The 23,752-nt window shown below is 35.3% G+C and overlaps 2 protein-coding genes across 7 annotated transcripts in view; one reads left to right on the forward strand and one right to left on the reverse strand.

The window, feature by feature from the left end:
• Positions 1-6,195, reverse strand: part of rnf145b (ring finger protein 145b) — a 33,576-nt gene extending 27,381 nt beyond the window's left edge. The window contains exons 1-4 of one of the 2 annotated variants that reach the window (XM_087299221.1): positions 6,016-6,195; positions 4,696-4,912; positions 2,591-2,679; positions 171-245 (exon numbers count right to left, since the gene is read on the reverse strand). In XM_087299221.1, the coding sequence (XP_087155347.1) occupies positions 171-198 (28 nt within the window). In that variant the 5' untranslated portion in view covers positions 199-245; positions 2,591-2,679; positions 4,696-4,912; positions 6,016-6,195. 2 annotated transcript variants of the gene reach the window in all.
• Positions 6,196-7,166: 971 nt separating this feature from the next.
• map4k6 (mitogen-activated protein kinase kinase kinase kinase 6) overlaps positions 7,167-23,752 on the forward strand; it is a 41,337-nt gene continuing 24,751 nt past the window's right edge. For 4 of the 5 annotated variants that reach the window (XR_015519683.1, XR_015519681.1, XR_015519682.1 and 1 more), the window contains exons 1-12: positions 7,184-7,396; positions 8,893-8,950; positions 13,220-13,310; positions 13,391-13,455; positions 13,834-13,889; positions 16,990-17,037; positions 17,148-17,190; positions 17,307-17,379; positions 18,880-19,011; positions 21,396-21,458; positions 21,547-21,628; positions 21,747-21,857. Coding sequence is in view for 2 of the 5 variants with exons in the window: in XM_087300260.1 (XP_087156386.1) it covers positions 7,304-7,396; positions 8,893-8,950; positions 13,220-13,310; positions 13,391-13,455; positions 13,834-13,889; positions 16,990-17,037; positions 17,148-17,190; positions 17,307-17,379; positions 18,880-19,011; positions 21,396-21,458; positions 21,547-21,628; positions 21,747-21,857 (915 nt within the window). In the remaining 3 variants the exon portion in view is untranslated. 5 annotated transcript variants of the gene reach the window in all.

The following is a 23,752-nucleotide window of genomic DNA, read 5'->3' on the forward strand; positions in this document are numbered from 1 at the left end:
CACTGAGATCGGGTTTCTTCAGATTCTGTGTTATCTGGTCTCTTTTTCAGCAGGGGTGTGGACTGCAGTTCTGTAATACAATACTAGTTGTGTGTTACTTGTTTTTAAAAATGCTGGACACATCAGTGAAAAAGACTGAGTTGTTTTCAAGTAAATAAAGCAGGGTATACCAATGAGCGCTGTGGTAAAACGATTCATGGACAGGGGCTCCAGGTAGAGAGGTCCCTCGTAACCAGATTCCAGCTCTCCACGGACATAATCCCTACAAGAAAATTTGTGAATAAATCAAGAAAATGAGGTATGAGTACTAAACAGTTTCATTAGGATCATAACTTCTGGTATTAGTGACAATGCAAAGAAATATTGAGTGCATGGACTGTCAACATATGGTGTCATTTACCCTCATTTATCAATCCAACATACAAACGAGTATAAACGGGAGAACAAAAAAAAAAAACATACATCAAGATTCACATGATTTATAAAATATTTGTTTGCAGACAACCCAATAATATACACATTTGCATGTTGACAAATATGGCTAACAAAATCTAACTTAACATTTAACTAAGTTAAATTCTCAAACAGATAGACGCGGTAATGTGAAAGTTATACAAGTAATAAACATATCTTAGCACGCTAATCCAGCCATATATATTTTTTATATGTAAACTTAAAAAAGGGGATATTTAACATTTTTTCACTTATTAGTAAAATAACTTCTAATACAAAACTACCAAAAACCCCACCTACAAATTTTGTCATTTAATACAAACAGTCAGATATATAAACTGTACCTTTAAAAAACATGAGCATTTACCAAATAATAAACAAATATAAATATCCAGCTCGCTTTCTGATCCTTGTCTAGTTCTCTTACACCCCTTTGATTGGTCACACCCTCAACAAAAACTGTTGCGATTGGCTCTAGCGCGCTGCACTCTTCACAGATGAGTGATACTGATAAGCGTCAGGCGACATCGGCGATTACAGCTGATCCATGAGAGACGCGGTGGAGAAAACTCTGCAGACACGCACTAGTGTCTGAATCTTGAAGTAACGCGGTAAAACAGCCGAGAGCAGAGGAAAAGTCACGCCAGCAGGTCAAATGGGCCACAGTGTGTGTGTGTGTGTGTGTGAGAGAAATGGAGTACTTTCATTCTCTCAATAGCAGTGAAATGGGGGCTTCTGCTGTAAATATCAGCGAAAGACTGATCCAGCAAACACACAGTGAAACTGTGCACAGTTTATGAGTTTTAAGTAGTTGGAGCGTTGTAAATACTCGCGCTCGCCTCCCTCGCGACAGAGTGCATATGAGATAAATGACGTCAGTGCAAAATAACTGGTTATGGTTATTACTGAACCCATACCGAATTGTCCGCGTCTGCATCGCTGTGCATTGAAGATACAATTAATTTTGACACCCCTAGTTGAGCTAGTGCTCGGGTGCACACCTGTGAACTGTAACCGAGTTTGCCTGAAAGAGGTGATTTGGGGTACAGTTCGTACGAACTCTGATCCGGTTCTCTTCTGGTATGAATGCAATAGTACCAAAATAACTGAAGTTAACCACCAACTGAACAACAAACTATCATTTTCATAACGTTCATTTGTGTGCGTGTCTGTGTATCACATACTTTACCTTGGTGACAAGCAGGACTGAGCCAGGGCAAGCACAGTGGTAATGTCTGCTTTACTCCTCCAAAAACAACTTCTGCAGACATCATGCGATTTTCTAAACATTTCTAATTTTTTTTTGCAGCAGATGGACACGGATTACTTTCTGTATGTCCAAAACCAAAAGATTCAGTAAAAGGAAAACGACCGCAATGTGCATACGTCTTTCCATTTTGGTGCTTTGCTATCACCAAGCAACAACCGTACAAACAACAGCAGCTCGATAATGCAAGGGCACCGGGGTTCATAGGGAAACAGACACAATTACGTGTGAACACAAACCAGCCGAGAAGGTGGCAAGGGGGGGGACAATCAAACATGGGTGCGGCTTCGCACAGTCACATCGCCCTTGCCGTGGCCATCGCCAAAGCTGACATGCACCTCTCAAAAACATGTAACTATTATGTTGCAACAACGTATAGCACAAAATTTTTGATTGGTCAGGTTGATAGCGCTGACAAGTGTGGGAGGTGCTGAGAGCTACCCGAACCCGTTGGAGCGAGTGTTTACAAGTGTCTAATCCTGTGTAGAAGCTCCCGAATTATTCTTTTGTTTTGTGTCTACCTTATGATTAAAGCGGTTGCATGTCCGCCGGGTCCCTGCCTCTGAATAAGCGAGTTTGAGCTATTTCCACATTACACCAGTGAAGAAATACGACAGAGGAACATTAAAAACTACTGCCAGCAAGTGTTTCGGAAGTATTATTGCGGAGCAACAAAAACAGCATGCAGAAGTTTAAATGCACAGCAACACGCAAGGCATGTGCCGTGGGTAATGCCAATCACTCAACGCAGAAGTATAAACTAGCCTTTACGCCCACTTTCCCATCTTATATTCATTTGATAAATGAGTGTTTGTATACAGTAAAGCATATTTATGCAATAAGCAAAGACCTGGAGAGCTGGTGTCCAGCGAAGAGCAGAAGAGCTGTGAGCACGTAAAGGTAGAGCTGCACCAAGTGTTGTCGGGGTAATGTCAACAGCACCAGACTGAGGATGTAACCTAAACAAAAAGAAGATCTCAGTTACTGAGGAATAATGACACAATGTATAAAAATAAAGCTTCTGCTTTTTTGCTACAATAAAACAAAACACTTCACAAGTCAGTTTGGTTCTAAAATTACGAAGAAGGGTCAACAACAAATTAGTTAAGCTTTCTTTCATTAATTCCTTACATGTTTGCTTTCTTCATTGTGATATCTAGATTGTTGTACATTATCAATTATAATGTTGATGGTGAGCATTCTGTTTTGATAAATGACAAGATCTCCTATGAGACATTTAAACCCATAACTGCGAAAGCTGAAAATTATGAAACCATACAAGCTTGAGTTTGTATTAGTGTTAACTGAAAATGCTAAAGAATAGCTTTACAGAAAGAGCAAAGATATTCATTAGGATATCATTAAATCCAGAGAAATTAAAGAGCATTGAATTGAAATTACTTAAAAATATATACTATGGATGACCTTGTTTGTAATAAAAAAAATAAAAATAAAATGTTGATACTTTAATTTAATTGACATTTACATCATGTACTCAAAGTTTGGGCGTAAAACCTGTTTCATGATTCAATTAGAACAAGCAGGAACTAAGAAATTCCTTTTAAGATTATAAATTTACTGAATAAAGGTTTTAAATCATTATGAATTATAAATATTGCAGCTCAGATTTGTCAAATGTTCTTTTGATTGACTTTGTTAAACACTTCCACTAAAATTCTTTAAATTAATTGTCTCTTTTCAACAAAATTCTCTCAGAAGAAACAATCCGTTTTGAAACTTTAAAAATTATTGGTATCTATTTATATAAAAAAAAAGTAATGAACATTTTTGGCCATATCATCTAGCTCTAATCTCCATGCTTAGTAGTCTTCATGGATTCTCCTAAGATCCTGCATCACTAGAATAACTTTGTTTTCATTTTGCTCAAATTGCAATAGTTCCATTCTCATTTAATGTGGGGCCTTTATGATTTATTAACGATAATGCATTAAAACTTGGTTAATTGGTGCATGCCTAGACTAGTGTGGTTAAATTATTATAGTAGCTTGCATAGTATAAATAACCTCAGACATTATCAATTGGTTTTCGCCAAACATAACGCCTGGCATTCACACCAAAGAGTTCAATTTTAGTCTCATCAGACCAGAGAATTTAGTTTCTTATAGTCTGAGTCTCCTTCGGTGCCTTTTGGCAAATTCCTTACTAAGGAGTAGGGATGGGTATCGTTAAAATTTTAACGTTATTACTATTTCTATCGATGCCACTTACCGGTTCGGTACTTTAACATTTCTCTTATCAGTACTTTTTGTAGTGTTTTTTTATGGAAACCAATAATGGTAAAACAATTAAATATTTTTTTCCCTGTAAAAGAATGTACAATGGTTTAAAAAAAATTACTCTCACTGTTTAACCATTCTTCAACATGTTTGACTTTTCTGAAAGAAATCAGGAACTTTATTGGTTTATTGTGCTCCCTGCAGTTGAAAATACCCTCTTTGAGTAGCAAAATGCTATAATGTAAAATGAGATTATGTTTGATTTTTCATTAACGCACTCACATAAATAAGTTAAGTGTTTTGGGAGTTAACTGTGTTTTTAATACAGTTTTGGGGCATCTCGCAATGTAAAAACAGGCTGTTTTTTTCTTTATAATTTCATAGTAAGCATAGTTTACTATTAGGCTATTTATAGGCTATATTTGTAAATACAGCTGATGTAAAAGCATTTTTTTATGTTTTAAAGATTTATTTAGGCTACTGCAGAAAAAAAAGTACTGTTTATTGTAACCGAATGTGTGTTTATTTAGCTATTAATATTATACTAATTTAGGTGATTGACTGCTGACATAACAATGTTCCTTTTCAAAAAACAGACAGCCAACATTAACACCACAAATAAAAAACTAGCCATGAATCTACACTTAAAAAAACATGCTATAGTTTTATAAAGAAAAACTAGTGTGACAAATCAAAGTTATTATTTTATCAAGCACAAGGTAAAATCGTTGTACCTACCAACATAATGCAAGTACAAGGCTATATATTTGTACTGGAATACAGGGTTATTGTTGAGACTACTCCTCTGGATCTTCTGGAAGAAGGAGCTGACGTCCCATCGGTACAGCACCTCCAGCAACATGATGCTTGGGATCCGCAGACCCACGTTCAGTACCGACTCCAAACGGGCCTTCATCGCCATGACCAGCAGGGCACTGAAAGGCCTCAACCACAACTGACAGAAAAATTATTTAAAACAGAGCAGTCTTTTTAAAACGACACACTTTTGAAAGACAGTAAGACTGAAATTCAATAGATAAAATACATGTTGCATACATCTATATCAGCACATGCATATAAAATAATAAAGATATAAATAATTTGAGATTGTTTTACTTAAATATTATTAACTCTCAATGCTGAATTTATTTGTATTTAAAAGAATTTATTGTACTTGATTATTTTATTCAACAAGCATGCATTACAATAAAAAAAAACAGAAACACATTTTTTCTTAAATAAATACTGTTTATTGAACATTTTATTTATCTAATCCCACAAATTAAATTTTATATTAAATTATGTTTATTCTTGACTAATTAAACATATGTTCTACTTCGCCATGACCACCCATACAAATATATACACATATACGCACGTGTATAGATAGATAGATAGATAGATAGATAGATAGATAGATAGATAGATAGATAGATAGATATTTTAAGAACACACACATTTTAATCTTCACAAAAACATGGTACTTTTAGTAAGTGGAAGACACACCTACTTCTCTTATTACCATCATGGAAAACACACTACACTTAACGTTACATAACATATCGCTTCGGTCAACATATATTCAAATAATTAGCTACGACATAGTAGTACCATGTTCCTCATCTTTAAACTTAACGTTACTTGGATTTAGTTATTGACATGCATGCCGTGTTAAACTTGTTTGAACTCTAGTTACCCCGACACATCAACACTCACACAGTTTTAAAACAAAACGCTACTAAACTATTAAAGATATAAACATAACGCAGACATAATATTACACTGATACGAGGTCAGAATACAAATTTGAACGGTAACCGGAAAACTGACTGTGACTTTCAATGGCTGTGGAGAGTTTGTGCTGACTAAATACTGTTAATGCTAACACCTAGGTAAACTTTAAATTTAACCGCTTCAAATGTCTTGCATCATTAGCGACAAGGTTTTTGGGATATATATGTTATTTATGAGGATTTAAATTATCACTATGTAACAGTAGCAAAACAAAAATGTGTCCGTTATTCCGATACACACGGTAAGTAGTATAAATAGACTTACATGTTATCCAGTCACTTCACGCTGTTAGATTTCGTCTTTGTGTGCGCTTCTGGATAAATATAAATCATCTTTAGGTCCAACTTCTCCGCGTTATCCGTTTATTGTGGTCAATATAAAAGCAGAAGTGACGGAGCATCTAAATTCACTTGGTCCATACAGCAGCCATTACACACACCGTTTGCCTTCGCTCTACGCATGCGCAGTTTTAAACATTTGGCCCACAAAGCGGCACTGTTTCCACCATGATTCTACTATGGTGAAGGTTTGTATAACGTGAATAAAGAGATGAGTTAAGAAATAAGAAAGAAGTATAAAGAGTATAAAGACACATAGGACCGAACCAGCTCTGATGTGGAAGTAAATATAACGTGCCATTGAATTTCTACGGCTTAGGATAGTAATTAAAATGAATTATTATAATTGAGGAAATGTCACCCGTAACGTAATTAATATCCATAAACTGAAAACTGTACATTTTCACGTACACTTAAGCGTTTACATATGTTTGTACTTGATTCATTGCATATTATCACACATAAAACCAATAAATTTCTTACACATGTCGTTCTGAAGCCATGTGGGCTGTAGGTGGCACTCGAACACTGCATTCGGCATTGCTTTTACTGTAAACAGTTTCAAACAACACAACTATTGTTTAAACTTAATAATTATTGTTTGCAATTATACTTTGTAATCTTGAATTAACTTACTGACTTAAAGGATGTAAAATTAAGATTTAGTTAAAGAATTTTAAAAAGTGTATTTGTCATTCAAAATGTTTTTGCCTAAATCTACACTCTATAAATGAGTATACAGTACGTTTAAGCATGTAATCAGGATGATCAGCCATTACAAAAACTAAATAAACACTTTAAACGTTCTTTTTCTTCTCAATTTAACTTAATCTAAACTTAACTGATACTTTTAAGCTACTTCTGACTTTGATGTTGTGTACACCGACAAAGTACAAAATTGCACAGACAAAAAGAAAATAACAATTAAGGTGTTTTGGGGAATGTCAAGAGAACTTTTTTTTTTTTTATGTCAAGAGAACTTTTTTTAAACAACTGAACAAAATACCCGCCTGGAGACTGAGTTCTAGTGGACGTTTTTCTGTGTACGCCCCCTAGTCTTATGTACAGAGAGGTGCGTTTGAGTCGATGCTGCCATATTCAGTCTAGTGCACTTGTTACGCGGATGTTGAGGAAGTGGTGTTTAGTGGCATTGGATGAGGATCATCCGCACTTGATTCAGCACCGTGAGAAAAAGAATCAAATGCCGCGCTGCTATGGACACAGCAGGCGTATCGCACACGGATCCGCTCGATGACTATGAGCTAATACATCGCATAGGCAGCGGGACATACGGAGATGTTTTTAAGGTAGGAAATTGATAGAAAATGTCTTGTACAAACAATTTTCGTGAACACTATGTGTCAGTGATGTAAAATAAAGAAAATATTACTATAACGATTTAAAATAGCCAATGTTTCCACCCCAAAAAAATCCAGATTAGTAAAAGTGTCATTTGTCATTTTGGTACCACTAACAGGGTAACAAACAGTGGCTCACATGCCTCATGCCTCACGTCCACTGTTTATATATTGTCTATTAGCAAATTTAATTTACGCATTGTTTTTAAAACACTTTCTTGCAGAACATTAATATGTTTGAACTTCACCGTATGTGATGTATTGTCAGACGGTTTCTCTGTTATGCTTTCAACTTTCACATCCCATTCACTTTGATGTTCAGGAACGCCCAGAGAGCATGCAATTCTGCTTACGTACTGTAGGCTACTGTAAGCTACCTTTGCTGCTTCCTGATCAGATAGAAATCATGATATTTTACTGAAACATTATCTAGCAAATCAAATTTGTTCCTAAACTAAACTCTTTGTTGTCAAAATATTTAGACTTAATAATATCAGGGCATGAAAAACAGTACTTTTTGCATGCAAGGAACTGAGGAAAGAATTAATAAAATCGTTTTAAATCTCTATGCACAGTTTTGTCTTGCTGAAATGCCTTTGTGTATCTTACAGTAATCTTATTTTGATTGGCTAGATTTCCCATTTCATATCACTGTGACTGAATAAATTACAGTCATGGCCTTGATAGCTGAGAAAGACCTATTACAGGATGTGATTTGGTTCAGCAGGAAAGAAAACAGGAAATGAGTATTGGTACATGTCTCTACCTTTCTAGTGTGTGCTCATCCACTATTGGCTGATGGTTACTGTGGTTACACACTGACAGCTTTTTTTTGTCTTGGACCACACTGGCAAATGTGCTTGATAAATTGTTTTATAATAGTTTGGTGGTGAGTGGTTGTAGATTGTTTCACGTGCTGTTGACACAAAATTAAAGGGATAGTTTATGCAAAACGTAAAATTCTGTCATCACTTACTCACCCTTTACTTTTTCCAAACCTGTTTTGTTTACATCTTTCTTCAGAATGTGTTCGGTAGTGTTTAACAGAATAAAGAAACTTATAAGAGTTGTTTCAACTTGAGAGTGAGTAAATGGTGAGTAAATAAAACAATTTTGGTAAACTAGCTCTTTAAATACAAATGAAATGTACAAAATTGAAACATCAAAAGGACATTATCATTAAGGACATTATGTATATTTAATTTGTTGGCAAAATATTCTAATGTTGATGTTTTGTTTATAAAATATAATATTGAAAGTGAGGTGACAACAGTTCTTATAATGGCTTGATACTCTGCAGGCTTTTAAAAGAACCAGGAAGAAGCTAAACTATATCTAAATCTGATTACCGCAAAAAGGTCTGATGTCAACACATGTTGGTTTTTGCAGAAGCACAATGACAATAAATTAATATGCTAAACCAACAACTTTGTTTATCTTTATAGGCCCGTAGCATCAAGACTTCAGTCATTGCAGCCATTAAAGTGGTTAAACTGGACCCTGGTAGGTCTTTTTTATTTAAATTCTCGTTTGTATTTTATTGATATTGTAATACATTCTATGTAATTTTCAGCAGATGTCGGCAATATTGAGTAGTTGCTTTTGCATTTTATGATTTTAAACTATCCATTAGCAGGCAAAGTCAACCAAACCCCTCCAGCTCTTTTTTTGTACTTAATGTACCTCCTAGGAATTTAAAGGGAACGTTAAACTGCACACACACACCACACAAAACACACACACACACACACACACACACACACACACACACACACACACACACACACATATATATATATATATATATATATATATATATATATATATATATATATATATATATATATATATTAAAATATATTTATTAGATTTTTTTTCGCTGAAACTTGAGAAAAACTTTTAAAACACACAATGAAAGCGATCAATAATAATCACAAAATAATTAGAAATTTTTAAAACACGAAAGCCTTATTTTGATTTAGTTATTAGCTCTTTATCAACTTACAAACTATAGTTGGGAAGCCCAGCATCATAGGAGGAAAAATGTTAAATGTTATTACTAGATGTACTATCCCAAATCAAAAAAATTGGGACAGTGTGGAAAATGCAGATAAATTTGAAAAAAATGTGACTTTAAAAAAAATTAAAGAAATTTTATTTACTTTGAAATTAAATTTACTTTGACTTGTATTTCATTACAGACAATACAACAGCACATAATTTATTGTCTAGCTCATGATTTGATTATTTTTAAAAAATGGTTGTTCTGCTTAAGCTTGGGAAACCTGAGCCGTTCCCAGGCCAGCCGAGAGACATAGTCCCTCCAGCATGTCCTGGGTCTTCTATGAGGCCTCCTCCCGGTGGGACATGCCTGGAAAACCTCCCTAGGTAGGCATCCTGGAGGCATTCGAAACAGATGTCCAAGCCACCTCAGCTGACTTCTCTTGATGTGGAGGAGCAGCGGCTCTACTCTGAGCTCCTCCCTGGTGACAGAGCTCCTCACTCTGTCTATAAGGATGTGACCTGCCACCCTGCGAAGGAAACTCATTTTCAGCCGGTTATATCCGAGATCTTGTCCTTTCGGTCATGACCCAAATCTTATGACCATAGGTGAGAGTAGAAACGTAGATTGACCTGTTAATCAAAAACTTTGCCTTTCGGCTTAACTCCTTCTTTACCACAATGGACCGGTACATCGACCACATTACTGCTGCTGCTGCACTGATCCACCTGTCAATCTCATGCTCCATCCTTCCCTCACTCGTGAACAAAACCCCAAGATACTTGAACTCCTCCACCTGGGGTAAGGACTTTCCTCCAACCTGGAGATGGCAAACCACCTTTTTCCGGTGGAGCACCATGGCCTCGGACTTGAAGGTGCTGATTCTCATTCCAGCCGTGTCACACTCTGCAGCAAACTGTCCCAGTGCATGCTGAAGGTCCCTGTTCGATGAAGCCAACAGAACGACATCATCAGCAAATAACAGAAATGAAATTTTGTGGTCCCTAAAACCGGACATCCTTCAACTCAAGGCTGCACCTTGAAACTCTGTCCATAAAAATTATGAACAAAATTGGTGACAAATGGCAGCCCTGTTGGAGCCCAACATGCACTGGAAACAAGTCTGACTTATTGCCGGCAATGCAAACCAAACTCTTACTCTGTTCATATAGGGACGAGACAGCCCTTAAAAAAGTGCCTCTGACCCCATTCTCCTACAGCACCCACCACAGAATGCTGCGAGGGACACGGTCAAATGCCTTCTCAACGTCCACAAAACACGTGGACTGGTTGGGCATACTCCGATGAACCCTCGAGCACCCTAGTGAGGGTATAGAGCTGGTCCTATGTGCCGTGGCCTGGACGAAAACCGCAATAGCCACATTTCCACTATCGGGCCAGTGCGAGCCAGGGCTTTAATCGAGCCGGGCCGGCCAATAGCCCGGGAGGTTGAGAAATAAGGCCGAAATCATGTCGCGTTTCCACTGTCGGGCTAGTAGCTCTCAGCGCGTCACGCAAACACCAACCACAGAACGTCCCCGAATCAAACGTCACACAACCCGCCCACTTTAGCGGGAATCAGGACAGGCAGATAAAGCACACCATAGAATCATCACGAAACGAAACCATTGAAATGAAGACAACCGAAACAAACAAATGACACGTTACTGTACAGCAGTACATGAAATGTCTATACACACAGACCTGTGTATTTCCATTCATTACATTTGTTTACTCGCCGACCGACTGTTGGCATTGTGCATCGAGTGCTCTCGCCACTAACGGAGGGACCCAACACAGAGAGCGCACACATCCATAATATAAAGTCACAGAAATTCTCCTTTATAACTCGATATGGCATGTATTTTATTACATCCTCGTTTTGATAGACGTCGTGTTAAGGGTTTCAGCACAAGAGCGAGTAGCCTGATAAAATATAGCCATATTTGTTGCGTTCAGCAGCTATTCACTAAAGCTCTTCATTTAAAGTTTTATTTATAAATTTAACCACGTCATATAAAAACACAAACAGTTGTTTGAGGATATAGAACACATTTTGTGTTGGACTTTCCCCCGATTCGTTTAAAGCAGCGAGCGCTGCGCAGGACTGAGTGACAGAAAAAAAGGTATAGGTTAGATTCTGCTTTCACCCACCCAAATAATGCTCTGTTTGCGCGATTTGATTAATATCATCGCATCCAAATACTTTATAAATAATATTTCAAACTTTCTCCGGTGTTAACTGTTTTTAGAAAATATCGAAAATCGTTTTTTTCAGATAGGTCTTTGTAAAATGAAAGTTTGGCTATATGTGGCTTTTGTGGTTTGATTTATGTATTGTATATAGGCTACCTACATATAGCTAGCTTTTGTTTATTTTATATTGGTTTATTTATTTAATGCGATTTTTTATATATCCAATGTTTGCAATTCTTTAAATTATATTTCAATATATCTTAGGCTATTTTATCAAGATATGACACTATATTGTTTAAAGTCTACGAAAGTGGGCACGTAATTTGTTATGTTTTATGTCTTTCTGTTGTATTTATATTGTGTATTATCTCCAAAATATATAAAGAAAAAAGCCGCTCGCGGCATAACAGAGCTGTGAAGGAGCGCTCTTGCCCGGTCTCACACACACATACAGGCATCTAAACGCGCACAAACAAACATTTTAAACTTGACAAAAACTCTCGAAAACCTTTACTGTCTGCTGTGTCTTTAATATGGTGTAAGGATTATTATGTGTTATTGAAACATCAAGGAGGACGCAGCAAAGAACGTCACTATAAATTAAAACTACTTTATTATTTTATGCAGCAGCCTTACATTTAAAAGGGAAACATAAGGGTGATCATACGCAAAAAGACCCCAGACTATAAGGCTAGATGTTTTCTTTCCCTTATTTCTTTATTTGTTTGGCGCATGTACTCATGTGCGATCAGAAAACTGCCCTCCTCTCCTTTCACTCCGCCCCGAAGCCCCAGTTGGCCCTCCTTGGCCCAAGGTATTCGGTGGGTCGAAAAAGGCTGGCCGCTGGCCCCAAGAAAGCCCCGCTTTGGCCCGATTAGGCCCCGGAAGTGACAGTGGAAATGCCACTGGCCTTGGCTCGCCCTGGCTCGCTCGCTTTAGGCGCGATAGTGGAAATGCGGCTAATGTTCCTCCTAGATCCTTGGTTCAACCGTCGGCCGGAACCTCCCCTCTAGTACTCTGGCATAGACTTTCCCAGGGAGGCTAAGAAGTGTGATTCCCCCTATAGTTAGAGCGCACCCTTCGGTCTTCTTAAAAATGGGAACCACCACCCCAGTTGCCCAGTCCAGAGATTCACCCTGTGTATCTTAGGTCACTGGATATTGTGTGGCTGTCTTGACTAACACGTCTCTTTAATGTCACATGGATGTCAGGGACAGTACATTAATTAATACCAGTCCTGAAATTTTGAAACTTTGAAACTAAAGGACTAGAAAGGCCCACATGCAGCTACTATACTTCTCAGATGTTAATTCAATTAATTGCAAGAATTATTAACTATACAGCAATTTTTTATTTTATTTTTATTCTGGAAAATCAAGATGTTATTCTGAATATTTTTAAAAGATGATTAATTAAAACAAAATTAGAAAAGTTCACAGACCATTATTATTTAACTTTTTTTTTTTTTCGATTAGCCTCCTGTCCCTGAGGGTGAGGATGTGCTCATTGTGTCCTTCTTGGTTGTCCACAGGGTGCCAACATTCTTTTGAAATTCTCTGTTTATTTTCTGTCAGGTGATGATATTTCAAGCATTCAAAATGAGATAACCATGATGAAAGACTGCACTCACAAAAACATTGTTGCCTATTTTGGCAGCTACCTAAGGTTAGTTCCACACAAAATTAATACTGCACTATGCAGAGAACTGAAGTAAAACTAACAACAAACATCTTTGTATTTCTTAGAAATAACAAGTTATGGATCTGCATGGAATTCTGTGGAGGAGGGTCATTGCAAGATATTTACCATGGTATAGAATTCAGCAATTTGCTTAATTTTTTTAATACTTCATATAATGTATTACTGCATGTGATTTAAATAATTGGACATGTTCTAGGCTATTGTTATTACAATTACATATTATAATTGTCATGTATATGCAAATAATATGACGATCAGTTAATCTGTCAGTTATTTTAATGCTTGATTGATTGGATAGAAAAATTGAAGTGAACATATTTACAACTTAAAATGAACAGGGCTTTGCCATGTTGTTTTTAAAACTTGTTTGAAGTGTATGCATTCACCATTGTTTTCTGTTGTTATTTATGTTGTCTGAAAGAGGGATAATGTTCAAAAGCTCATATGTTAATTTGTCTGTCTAAATGAGGTCATTGTGTTTCTGCAGTCACTGGTCCTCTGAAAGAGAGACAGATAGCTTATGTTAGCAGAGAGACACTTCAGGTGAGAAAGTATTCGTTCATTCGTTTTCCTTCGGCTTAGTCCCTGACTTTCAGGCAGGAAGCCCACGAGGTCTTAAGAATTCTTAAAATGTCTTCAAAAATTTTTTTCAGCTTTAAAAAGGCTTAAATTTACTGAAATATTGGGTTGTTGGTTTTAAAGCTACCCTATTGGGCTGACACCCAATCTATTTCAAAACATTTTTTATATATTTAAGTTTTTTATTGCAAAGAGATTCTATTCAACAGCTGTTAAAATTTTACAGCAAATTCTCTAAACTTAATTGTCTAATCAGAGAAAGACAACTAAAGCAACACATCTCTTTACATGATTTTCCATTAATACAAAAACTATTTAAAGAAGTAACCAGCTCATTAGAAAAAATCCAAAAGTTTATCACTGTATAAGTCTAAAATTTCATTCATAATGGTCTTAAAAAGTCATAAATTTGACTCGAAGAAACCTGCAGAAATCCTGTCAAGGGTCGCCACAGCAGAATTATCTGCCAGAGAAGAAGCATTATCTTATCTTATATTATTTTCATTTGTTTTAAAGTAATGATTATTTTTTTAAGACTACTTAACTTAAAATTTGAAACTGCAGTAGTTCTGAAATAGGACTAAAGCAGTGCAATCAGTGCAACTTCCAGTAACAAAGAAGCATTATAGCAAGTTCTTGCATATATATATATATATATATATATATATATATATATATATATATATATATATATATATATATATATATATATATATATATATATATATATATATATATATTCTAGCCAAAATAAAACAAATAAGACTTTCTCCAGAAGAAAAGATATAATCAGACATACTGTGAAAATGTCCGTAATATAACATAATTTAATAAATATTTTAAAAAGAAAAAAAAATTCAAAGGGGGGCTAATAATTCTGACTTCAACTGTATATGCATGTAGCTTCGAGTACTGAGCACTGAAATGCACTGTGCATATTTAAAATTGTATTTTCTGTGACGCGTGACACTTGGACAAAATCATGTCCCTCTGGGATTAATAAATTGAAAATTAATCAATCAGTGGTATCAAAAGTGCAGAGAGTGTGGCAATGGTAAGAACCCTGTAAGTCAGACAATAACCGTTTTTTATTTTTTATTTATTTTTTTTTTTATGTGAGCAAAACCCAATTTGTGTTGTTGTTGTTTTTTCAGCAAACTACAAATGACATTTTATTAAATAAGCCTAGAGGTTTTCACCTAGAGCGTAAAATGATAATTGGTCAAAATTCCAAAACAATTTTAAACATGATCGTATACATTTATAAACCAGACAAAAGTATTTTAACTTTAGAAGAATTATGGAAACAATTAAATATTTAGTGGAATAACCCTTATTTTCATTCATAACAAATGACAACATTTGTCATTTTGACCAATTTTTTGCCATAAAAACAAAAAAATAGTAAAAAATATATATAAATAAAAATAATATTTTTAGTTTTAATCTGCAATTACTTTAACAGACATGTATAAAACAAAACAAATATATTAACATTTCTCTCAAATACGTACTCTAGACATAATTATCTATAGAAAATTAGAATTCTTAAGTTGTCTCTTAATATATATGCGTGTATAGTGCACCTGCAAATTCATAGCACTTCACTTTTTCCACTTTTTTTATATTAAAGTCTTATTCCAAAATGGATTAAATTAATTTGTTTACTCAAAATTCTACACACAATACCCAATAATCACAATATGAAAAAAAGATTTTTTTAAATTGTTGTTAATTTATTTAAAAAAAACTTAAAAATCAAATGTACATAAGTATTAACAGTCTTTTATCAATACTGCTGATGCACCTTTGGTGGCAATTACAGCCTCAGGTCTTGTTGAATATAATAATGCCACAAACTTGACACAACTGTCGTTTGGGAATTTTTGACCATTCTTTTTTGCAGTACCTCTCAAGCTCTATCAGGTTGGAAGGGAAGCGAGGGTGTACAGCCATTTTCAGATCTCTCCAGAGATGTTCAATAGGATTTAGTTGTTGTGAAGTCACTCCATTGATATTTTGGAGGTATGTTTCGGGTCATTGTCCTGCTGGAAGATGAACTGTCGCACCAGTCTGAGGTCAAGAGCACTCTGAAGCAGGGTTTCATTTAGGATGTCTCTGTACATTGCTGCATTCATCATACCGTCTATACTAACTAGGCTTTCAGTTCTTGCTGCTGAAAAGCATCCCCACAGCATGATGCTGCCACCACCATGCTTCACTGTAGGGATGGTGTTAGCCTGGTGATGAGCAGTACCAGGTTTTCTCCAAACGTAACGCTTGCCATTACTCCAAAGAGTTCAATTTTAGTATCATCAGACCAGAGAATTTAGTTTCTTATTGTCTAAGAGTCCTTCAGATGTATTTTGGCAAATTCCAGGTGGGGAGTGGCTTCCGTCAGACAGAGTGACCATCAGCTTATTGATCACCTCCCTGACTAAGGCACTTCTCCCCTGATCACTCAGTTTAGATGGCCGACCAGATCTAGGAAGAGTCTTGGTGGTTCCAAACATCTTCCACTTACAGATGATTGAGGCCACTGTGCTCATTGGAACGTCCTGTCTCGGATGTCTACAGACAATTCCTTTGTCTTGATGCTTGGTTTGTGCTTTGACATGCACTGTCAACCCTGCGGCCTCATATATAGACAGGTGTATGCCTTTTTAAATCAAGTCCAATCAAGTGAATTTACCATAGGTGAACTCCAATTAAGCTGCTTAAACATCTCAAAAATGATCAGTGTAAACAGAATGTACCTGAGCTCAATTTAGAGCTTCACGGCAAAAGCTGTGAACACTCATGTACATGTGATTTTTTTTTTTTTAGGTTTTTATTTTTTATAAATTTCAAGATTTTTTATAAAAATCAAGTTGTCATTATGGGGTATTGTGTGTAGAATTTAAAGGAAATAAATGAGTTTTATCCATTTTGCAATAAGGCTGTAACATAAAAAATGTGGAAAAATTGAAAAGCTATGAATATTTTCCAGATGCACTGTATGTATGTGTGTTTGTAAACAGATGTTTGTATATTTCTTTCACAGTTGTTTTCCATATGTTTATAGGGGCTACACCACCTCCATCAGACTGGAAAAATGCATAGAGACATAAAAGTAATTTTACTAATTAATATGTTATTACATGCAATCATATATACAGTAGTGCATGTGAGATAGAAAAGTTATGTGGATGTGCTCATTGTGTCATTCTTGGTTGCCCACAGGGTGCCAACATTCTTTTGACAGAGCGAGGAGATGTCAAACTAGGTCAGTCTGGGTTTACCACTATCTCATACACTTAGATATAAACATGCACATACATATATTAACTAATACTCAAATAATCTCCTAAATGTGGCTTTTGTCTCCCCTCTGTCTGTCAGCGGATTTTGGAGTGGCAGCTGAGATCAACGCATCTGTTGCTAAAAGAAAATCCTTTATCGGGACACCATACTGGTAAGCCACCAAGATGTAATCCTTTTGTAAACATAGATTGGGTATTTTTTCTACACTACCATTTTAAAGAGTATGTTCATTCATTCATTCATTCATTCATTCAATCATTCATTCATTCATTCATTCATTCATTCATTCATTCATTCATTCATTTTCCTTTGGCTTACACTCCAAAAGTATTTAGCTACTTATTCAAACTACTTGTTTAAAGTAATAACTTTGCACACATTTACACAAGTAAATACATAGACTCAATGATGGGCTAAAAATCTGCGGAAATCTGTGTCCTTGATTTATTAGGGGTCACTACAGTGAAAATAACCGCCAATTACTCTGGCATATGTTCTCTACGCAGTGGATGCCCCTCCAGCTGCAACCCAGCACTAAGCCTACACTAACTTGTAAACCCCCATTGCTCGGAAACACCCATAAACTCTTATTCCCACACACATGACAACATAATATTGTATTTTTTCATATATTATAATTAGTTACTATGGTTGTGCTGCTTAAAATTTTGGTGGAAAAATATAATTAATGCTCTAATATATATATATATATATATATATATATATATATATATATATATATATATATATATATATATATATATATATATATATATATAGTTGAAGTTACTATACTATACTTACTTATACTATACTTTTTTTTTTTTTCCTTTTATAAATATTTCCCAAATTGAGGTTATCAGAGCCAGGAAATGTTCACAGTATCCCCTATAATATTTTTTCTTCTGAAGAAAGTCTTATTTCTTTTATTTCAGCTAGAATAAAAGCAGTTTTGATAAAAAAAAAAAAAAAAAAAACATTTTAAGGTCAAAATTAAGCTATTTAATTTATTTAGCTAATTAAGCTCCTTTAAGCTATATTTTGTTTTAATAGTCTACAGAACAAACCATTGTTAAACAATAAATTGCCTAATCACCCTAACCTGCCTAGTTAACCTAATTAACATAGTTAAGCCTTTAAATGTCACATTAGAGATGAGTTATCAAAACTATTATGTTCAGAGAATAAAACAGATATTGGGGAAAAATAAACAGGGGGGCTAATAATTCAGGGGGGCTAATAATTCTGACTTCCACTGTATAATGTCACTTAACACATCAAATGTAATACTAAATACTTATTTTAAAAATGGAGTGATATCAAACCTTAAAATGGTGGTATGAATAAAATTATTATATTGACTGTAAATGCATTTAGAAAATACCATTAGTTATTTAAATAATAATAACATAGTTAATGGAAAAATATAATGAATACTTTATTTCAAATTGTCCAAATTTCTGTAATGGTTGCTCAAACATGAGGAGTCAAGAAGATTTGTTAGCTTGAGAGCTAAACAGCAAACAGCTCAGCATGCAACATGGTTACAAGGTTCCCTCAACACATTCTTCTTCTACCCTTTTATAGAAATTAATATATTTATTCATTTTTAATATTTGTTGTATTTTATTGTATAATATTTTTCTCTTAGGATGGCTCCAGAAGTTGCAGCCGTGGAAAAGAAAGGTGGTTACAACCAGTTGTGTGATATCTGGGCAGTGGGCATCACAGCTATTGAGCTAGCAGAGCTACAGCCACCTATGTTTGACCTACACCCTATGAGGTTTGAACGCACGAACAAATATATACAAGAAAGTCACAAGATCCATTTGCGAGTGAACAAACATTTTTATTAACAAAATAACCAGCTGAAAGCTGTAGATGAAGGAGGTGCAAAAAATAATCCAGACCAACAAAGAGTAATCCAATACAGCTGAAAAGCTTAAGAGTCTAGATGACAGTGGTGCAGATTATAATTCAGATAGATGGGAAGTACACTAAGGCTGGGCATACTCTATGGGATTTAAGCAAGTGACCAACTCGCACTATACAGAAAGATCACATGTCTTATAAAGCCAAAGCTTGCGATTCATGTGCACACAATACATTGTCTGATTGGTCCGCAGTGACTTGACTGCTCACACTATACATGTTTTATAAACATTATTTATATTTTTCTAAACATTTCATACAAATGATTTTTTTTCTAAACAGAATTTCATACACTTTTAAATATTTCTGTGCCTAGAGTATATCCATATCGTTTCAGCATGAGCCTGCAAGTGTGTGTATCTTTTTCTAAAACACTAAATCAACTAAACAACTAAATCCAACGAGGCTCATTCTAATTTCGTACCCTTACATACATTTCTGGAGAGTGCAAAATACGACCAAGGAGCTACATTTTTTTGCAGTTTTTCTTTTCACAAATCCACCAGATACCGATGTGTACGCTTTTTCAGCTCTCAAATTTCTCTGACTGACCAACTGACCGATACCCCCACCCTCCCCCTTCCCTAAACCCAGCCAATAGTGTTTTAAAACGCACCAATTGACCAGCCCTCCTGCTTGCCTAAACCCAACTGCAGTGTTTTAAAGAAATTAAGAAAAGAACCCCCAATTTTTACAACATTGTCACCCTGTTATTTAGTTGTTTATTTCATTTTTTAGCTTTTGTTTTTGTCCTACCTGCTGTCTGGAACCATTCTTCACTGGACTTGAATCCGGTTGATGCGGTCAACTCCGCTCTGCTTCTCAAGTCAATCGTCTGTCGAGCTACCAGACAAACTAATAACAGTGGAAAAGCCGTCTATACAGAAGTAAGCGGTCAGCTTTTAAGTGAGAAAAAGAACGACATCATACTGTCTTGTATCATTCTTTTTAAAGATGAAATGCAGCCATACATAGCTCTGGCTACATAAATCGTCATCTCCAGAAACGTATATAGGGCTACGTTTTCAGAATGAGTCTATGTTGACTGAATCAGTTCATACCGTCACTGGCTTCCTTGTTTTTGGGATTTGTGGAGCTGGGCATTGATGGATTTGCTCTTTAGTGTTTGGACTTTCAGCATTGAAAATTAAACCACCCTGAAATGAACTAAACTGAACTTCAACTATGAAAACTGGACTGACACAGTTTCAATTTACTTGAACTTCTATGTTAAGCTGCTTTGACACAATCTACATTGTAAAAGCGCTATAGAAAGAGATTTATTGAATTGAAAATCGAATAGCTCTGAACAGTCCAATGCTTTTACAAGAACCGATCAAAATTTCTGCCATGTCAAAAAATTGTCTGCCAATCTAACTGATTATCTAATCGGCTTTCAAATTCTGCACTAAAAAGCTGAAATTCAGCAAAATTCAAAGAAGGGATGTACATGTCAGAATTCATCTAAAAAATCAGGCCAAAATCACATAGTGTATGCCCTGCCAAAGTCTACACAACCTAGGTATACATGTTTTCTCTGAAATATGATTACGCGTGGGTGGCGCAGTAGGTAGTGTTGTTGCCTCACCGCAAGAAGGTCACTGGTTCGAGCCTCTGCTGGGTCAGTTGGCATTCCTGTGTAAAGTTTGCATGTTGTCCCCGTGTTCGCATGGGTTTCCTCCGGGTGCTCCGGTTTCCCCCACAAGTCCAAAGACATGTGGTATAGGTCACTTGGGTTAGCTAAAATTGTCTGTACGTGTGTGAATTAGTGTGTAGGGATGTTTTCCAGTGATGGGTTGCAGCTGGAGGGGCATCCCCTGCATAAACAATGTGCTGGATAAATTGGGGGTTCATTCCGCTGTGGCGGCCCAAGATTAAAAAATGGATTAAGCCGAAAGAAAGTGATTGAATAAATGATTGTGTTCACTGTTGTTATTTTACTCACTGTACATGTAGACTCATGAGTATTTGCTCAAACATTTAAAACTCAATAGTCATTGTAAAAAATGCATTTCCCAGTCTTAACTGTCCCTGTTTCATTTATTTTGCTTTATCGTCTTTAGATTACACAGTGTCAGCCAGCTGATTTTGGACTCCTTGTTAATCATGATGCTATTCTATGTTTTCACATGCAGAAAAGAGCGATTTTAGTTTTCCCTAGAAAAAAAGTGGGAAAAATACTTTGTGTAGACTTTTTTGTAAACTCTCCAAATTTGGAATTTTTTTAACCTTCAGAGCTTTGATGCTGATGTCCAAGAGCAGTTTTCAGCCTCCAAAACTGAAGGAAAAGAACAAATGGTAAACTGTTGATTTGCCTATCTCTGCATAAAATAATAAACTATTCTATTTGTAAAAAGAATGGAAACAATTTTATTTGTAACATCAGGTCCACAGAATTTCACAGTTTCATCAAAATGGCTCTCACCAAGAACCCTCGGAAAAGGCCAACAGCAGAAAAGATCCTACAAGTATGTTAACCCAAACTATGTAGACTATCTTTAATAATGTTTTTTGTTTGTTTAAATGCAGGACCTAATTATAACAATTGTATTAGTTATAATGACTTTTGTTCCTCTCTGTTTTCAGCATGCTTTTGTCATGCAGCTCCTCACACGCAACCTTGTTATAGAGCTGCTGGACACAGTCAATAACCCTGATCTGCAACAGACACAGACTATGGATGAAAGCGATCTAGAGGTGAACAAAGGACAATAATAATGTTTTACTTTAAATTGGGGAAAAATAGTTTTTTTCAGAACATGATCGATTAAATCTGTAGTGGGCATATTACTGTTAGCTACAGTTAACTTTTACTTACCTGAAAAAAGCTATACATACTTTTCCAGTTATTTTATTAAAGCTAGTTACCAAGGTAACACCCCTCAATTTTGTTTTGTTTGAAATGCAAAAGTAATATAATAAAAATATAGCAAAGCACTGAAATTAAAAAATAGACTAACAAAACTACAAAATTTAAACTACAAAAATAAAATATTTTTTTTTACTAAAAATACTATAATAGTTTGTTATTGATACTAAAATCACACTATGTAAATGGATTTGTGATTACTATTCAATTACGTCTTGCTTAATAATCAGCATTAATAATATGGTTTTATTAGTTAATGTAATTACTAACACAGATTAAGAAGAAATAAAACTCGTACATCATTTCATAGTTCAACATTTACTTATATTTAAAATTACATTATAAAACTAAACTTTAAGTAAACAGTGCAAGTTAAGAACTAAAAATAGGCTACTTTATTTTCAACAATTTAAGAGTTAAGATAATATATAACTTCTATAAAAAAAAAAAGATGAAAACAAATAATTTGTAATATAAGGCAAAAATCAAACAGTCCACTCAATAAGTGAAAATGGCAAAAACAAAAGCAATAGCAAAAGAAAATACTTGCGGACTTGTCGCTGGAATAATTGGGGGAGAATGACTAGTAATATTCAGGAACAAAAAAAAATAGTCTGGCTGTTAGAACTGTGGCAGGTTGGAGAGGAATCAAGCAACAGTCAGAACCAGGCCAGTCAAGGGTATGAGTCAAGGACATCATAAGTTCAGGCAACACAAGTGCAAACACCTAGCAAGGTAAGCCAGGGACTAGACAGACGTGCTGGGAAGATAGGGAGATAGTCCTGGGGCCTATTTCAGTAAGGAGGTTCAACCAACTCGGAGCTTAAACTTGAACTTTGAGTTGACTTACCAAAAGATTAAAAAAGAGTTTTTGGTTCAGAGTTAAGCATGCACACCGCAACTATAAAAAGGCATTATCAATGAAGCGCAAATATTACGAGCCACCATGGCAACATCAAAAAAAAAGAGATCAGCATTTCTTTCTTCTGCTGAACTTGATGTGCTCATGCACAGTAATAGAAAATATGACCATATATTAAAAAAGCAACACCACTGCATCAGTAAAACAGAAACAGCATGGAAAAACAGCTGTTCAAGTTAATGCGCAAGTTTACATTTATAATATTTAAGTATAATAAAAAATATTGTAATGTGTGATGTTTATTGACTTTTCACTTGAAAAAAGTGGGGAATTAGCTGTAATTTTGAAGTTATTTTAGATGTGATTGCAATAAATTACATAAATTAGGCTGCTGCATAGTTTCTATAACAACTCTGACAAAACAAGAATGCATATATACTTAAATCAATGTTCTGTGTAAACGTTTAATTTAATGTTTTCACTTTTACATGTTGATCAGTTTAAGAATTTCCTAAAATTTCTAAAATTGAGTTTTGAATAGGTTTAAAAGTGCACTTGTGTGTCTGCCGTTTTTATTGATCAATGATAGAGGTTGATATGACATTAAGAATGTAAGCAGAACTAAAAAAAATCGTTTTTAGAATGAGTAATAATCCCATTACTCTAGTTACAGTAGATATCCTTTTTGAAGGTCACTGAATTTAAGCTAATTATTTATTTTAAATGTACAAGCCATTCTCGTGACTTTGTTCTTTATGTTACTGAAATGTAGGTAACTGCTGTTTCCATCCAAAAATGTCAATTAAATTTATGTGCAAAACTGGAATATCACATAAAAGATATGTGACTAAAGCAGCGTTT

This window comes from Danio rerio, chromosome 21 (assembly GCF_052040795.2).
Source record: "Danio rerio strain M-AB ecotype USA chromosome 21, GRCz13ab, whole genome shotgun sequence".
Classification (NCBI taxonomy): Eukaryota; Metazoa; Chordata; class Actinopteri; order Cypriniformes; family Danionidae; genus Danio; species Danio rerio.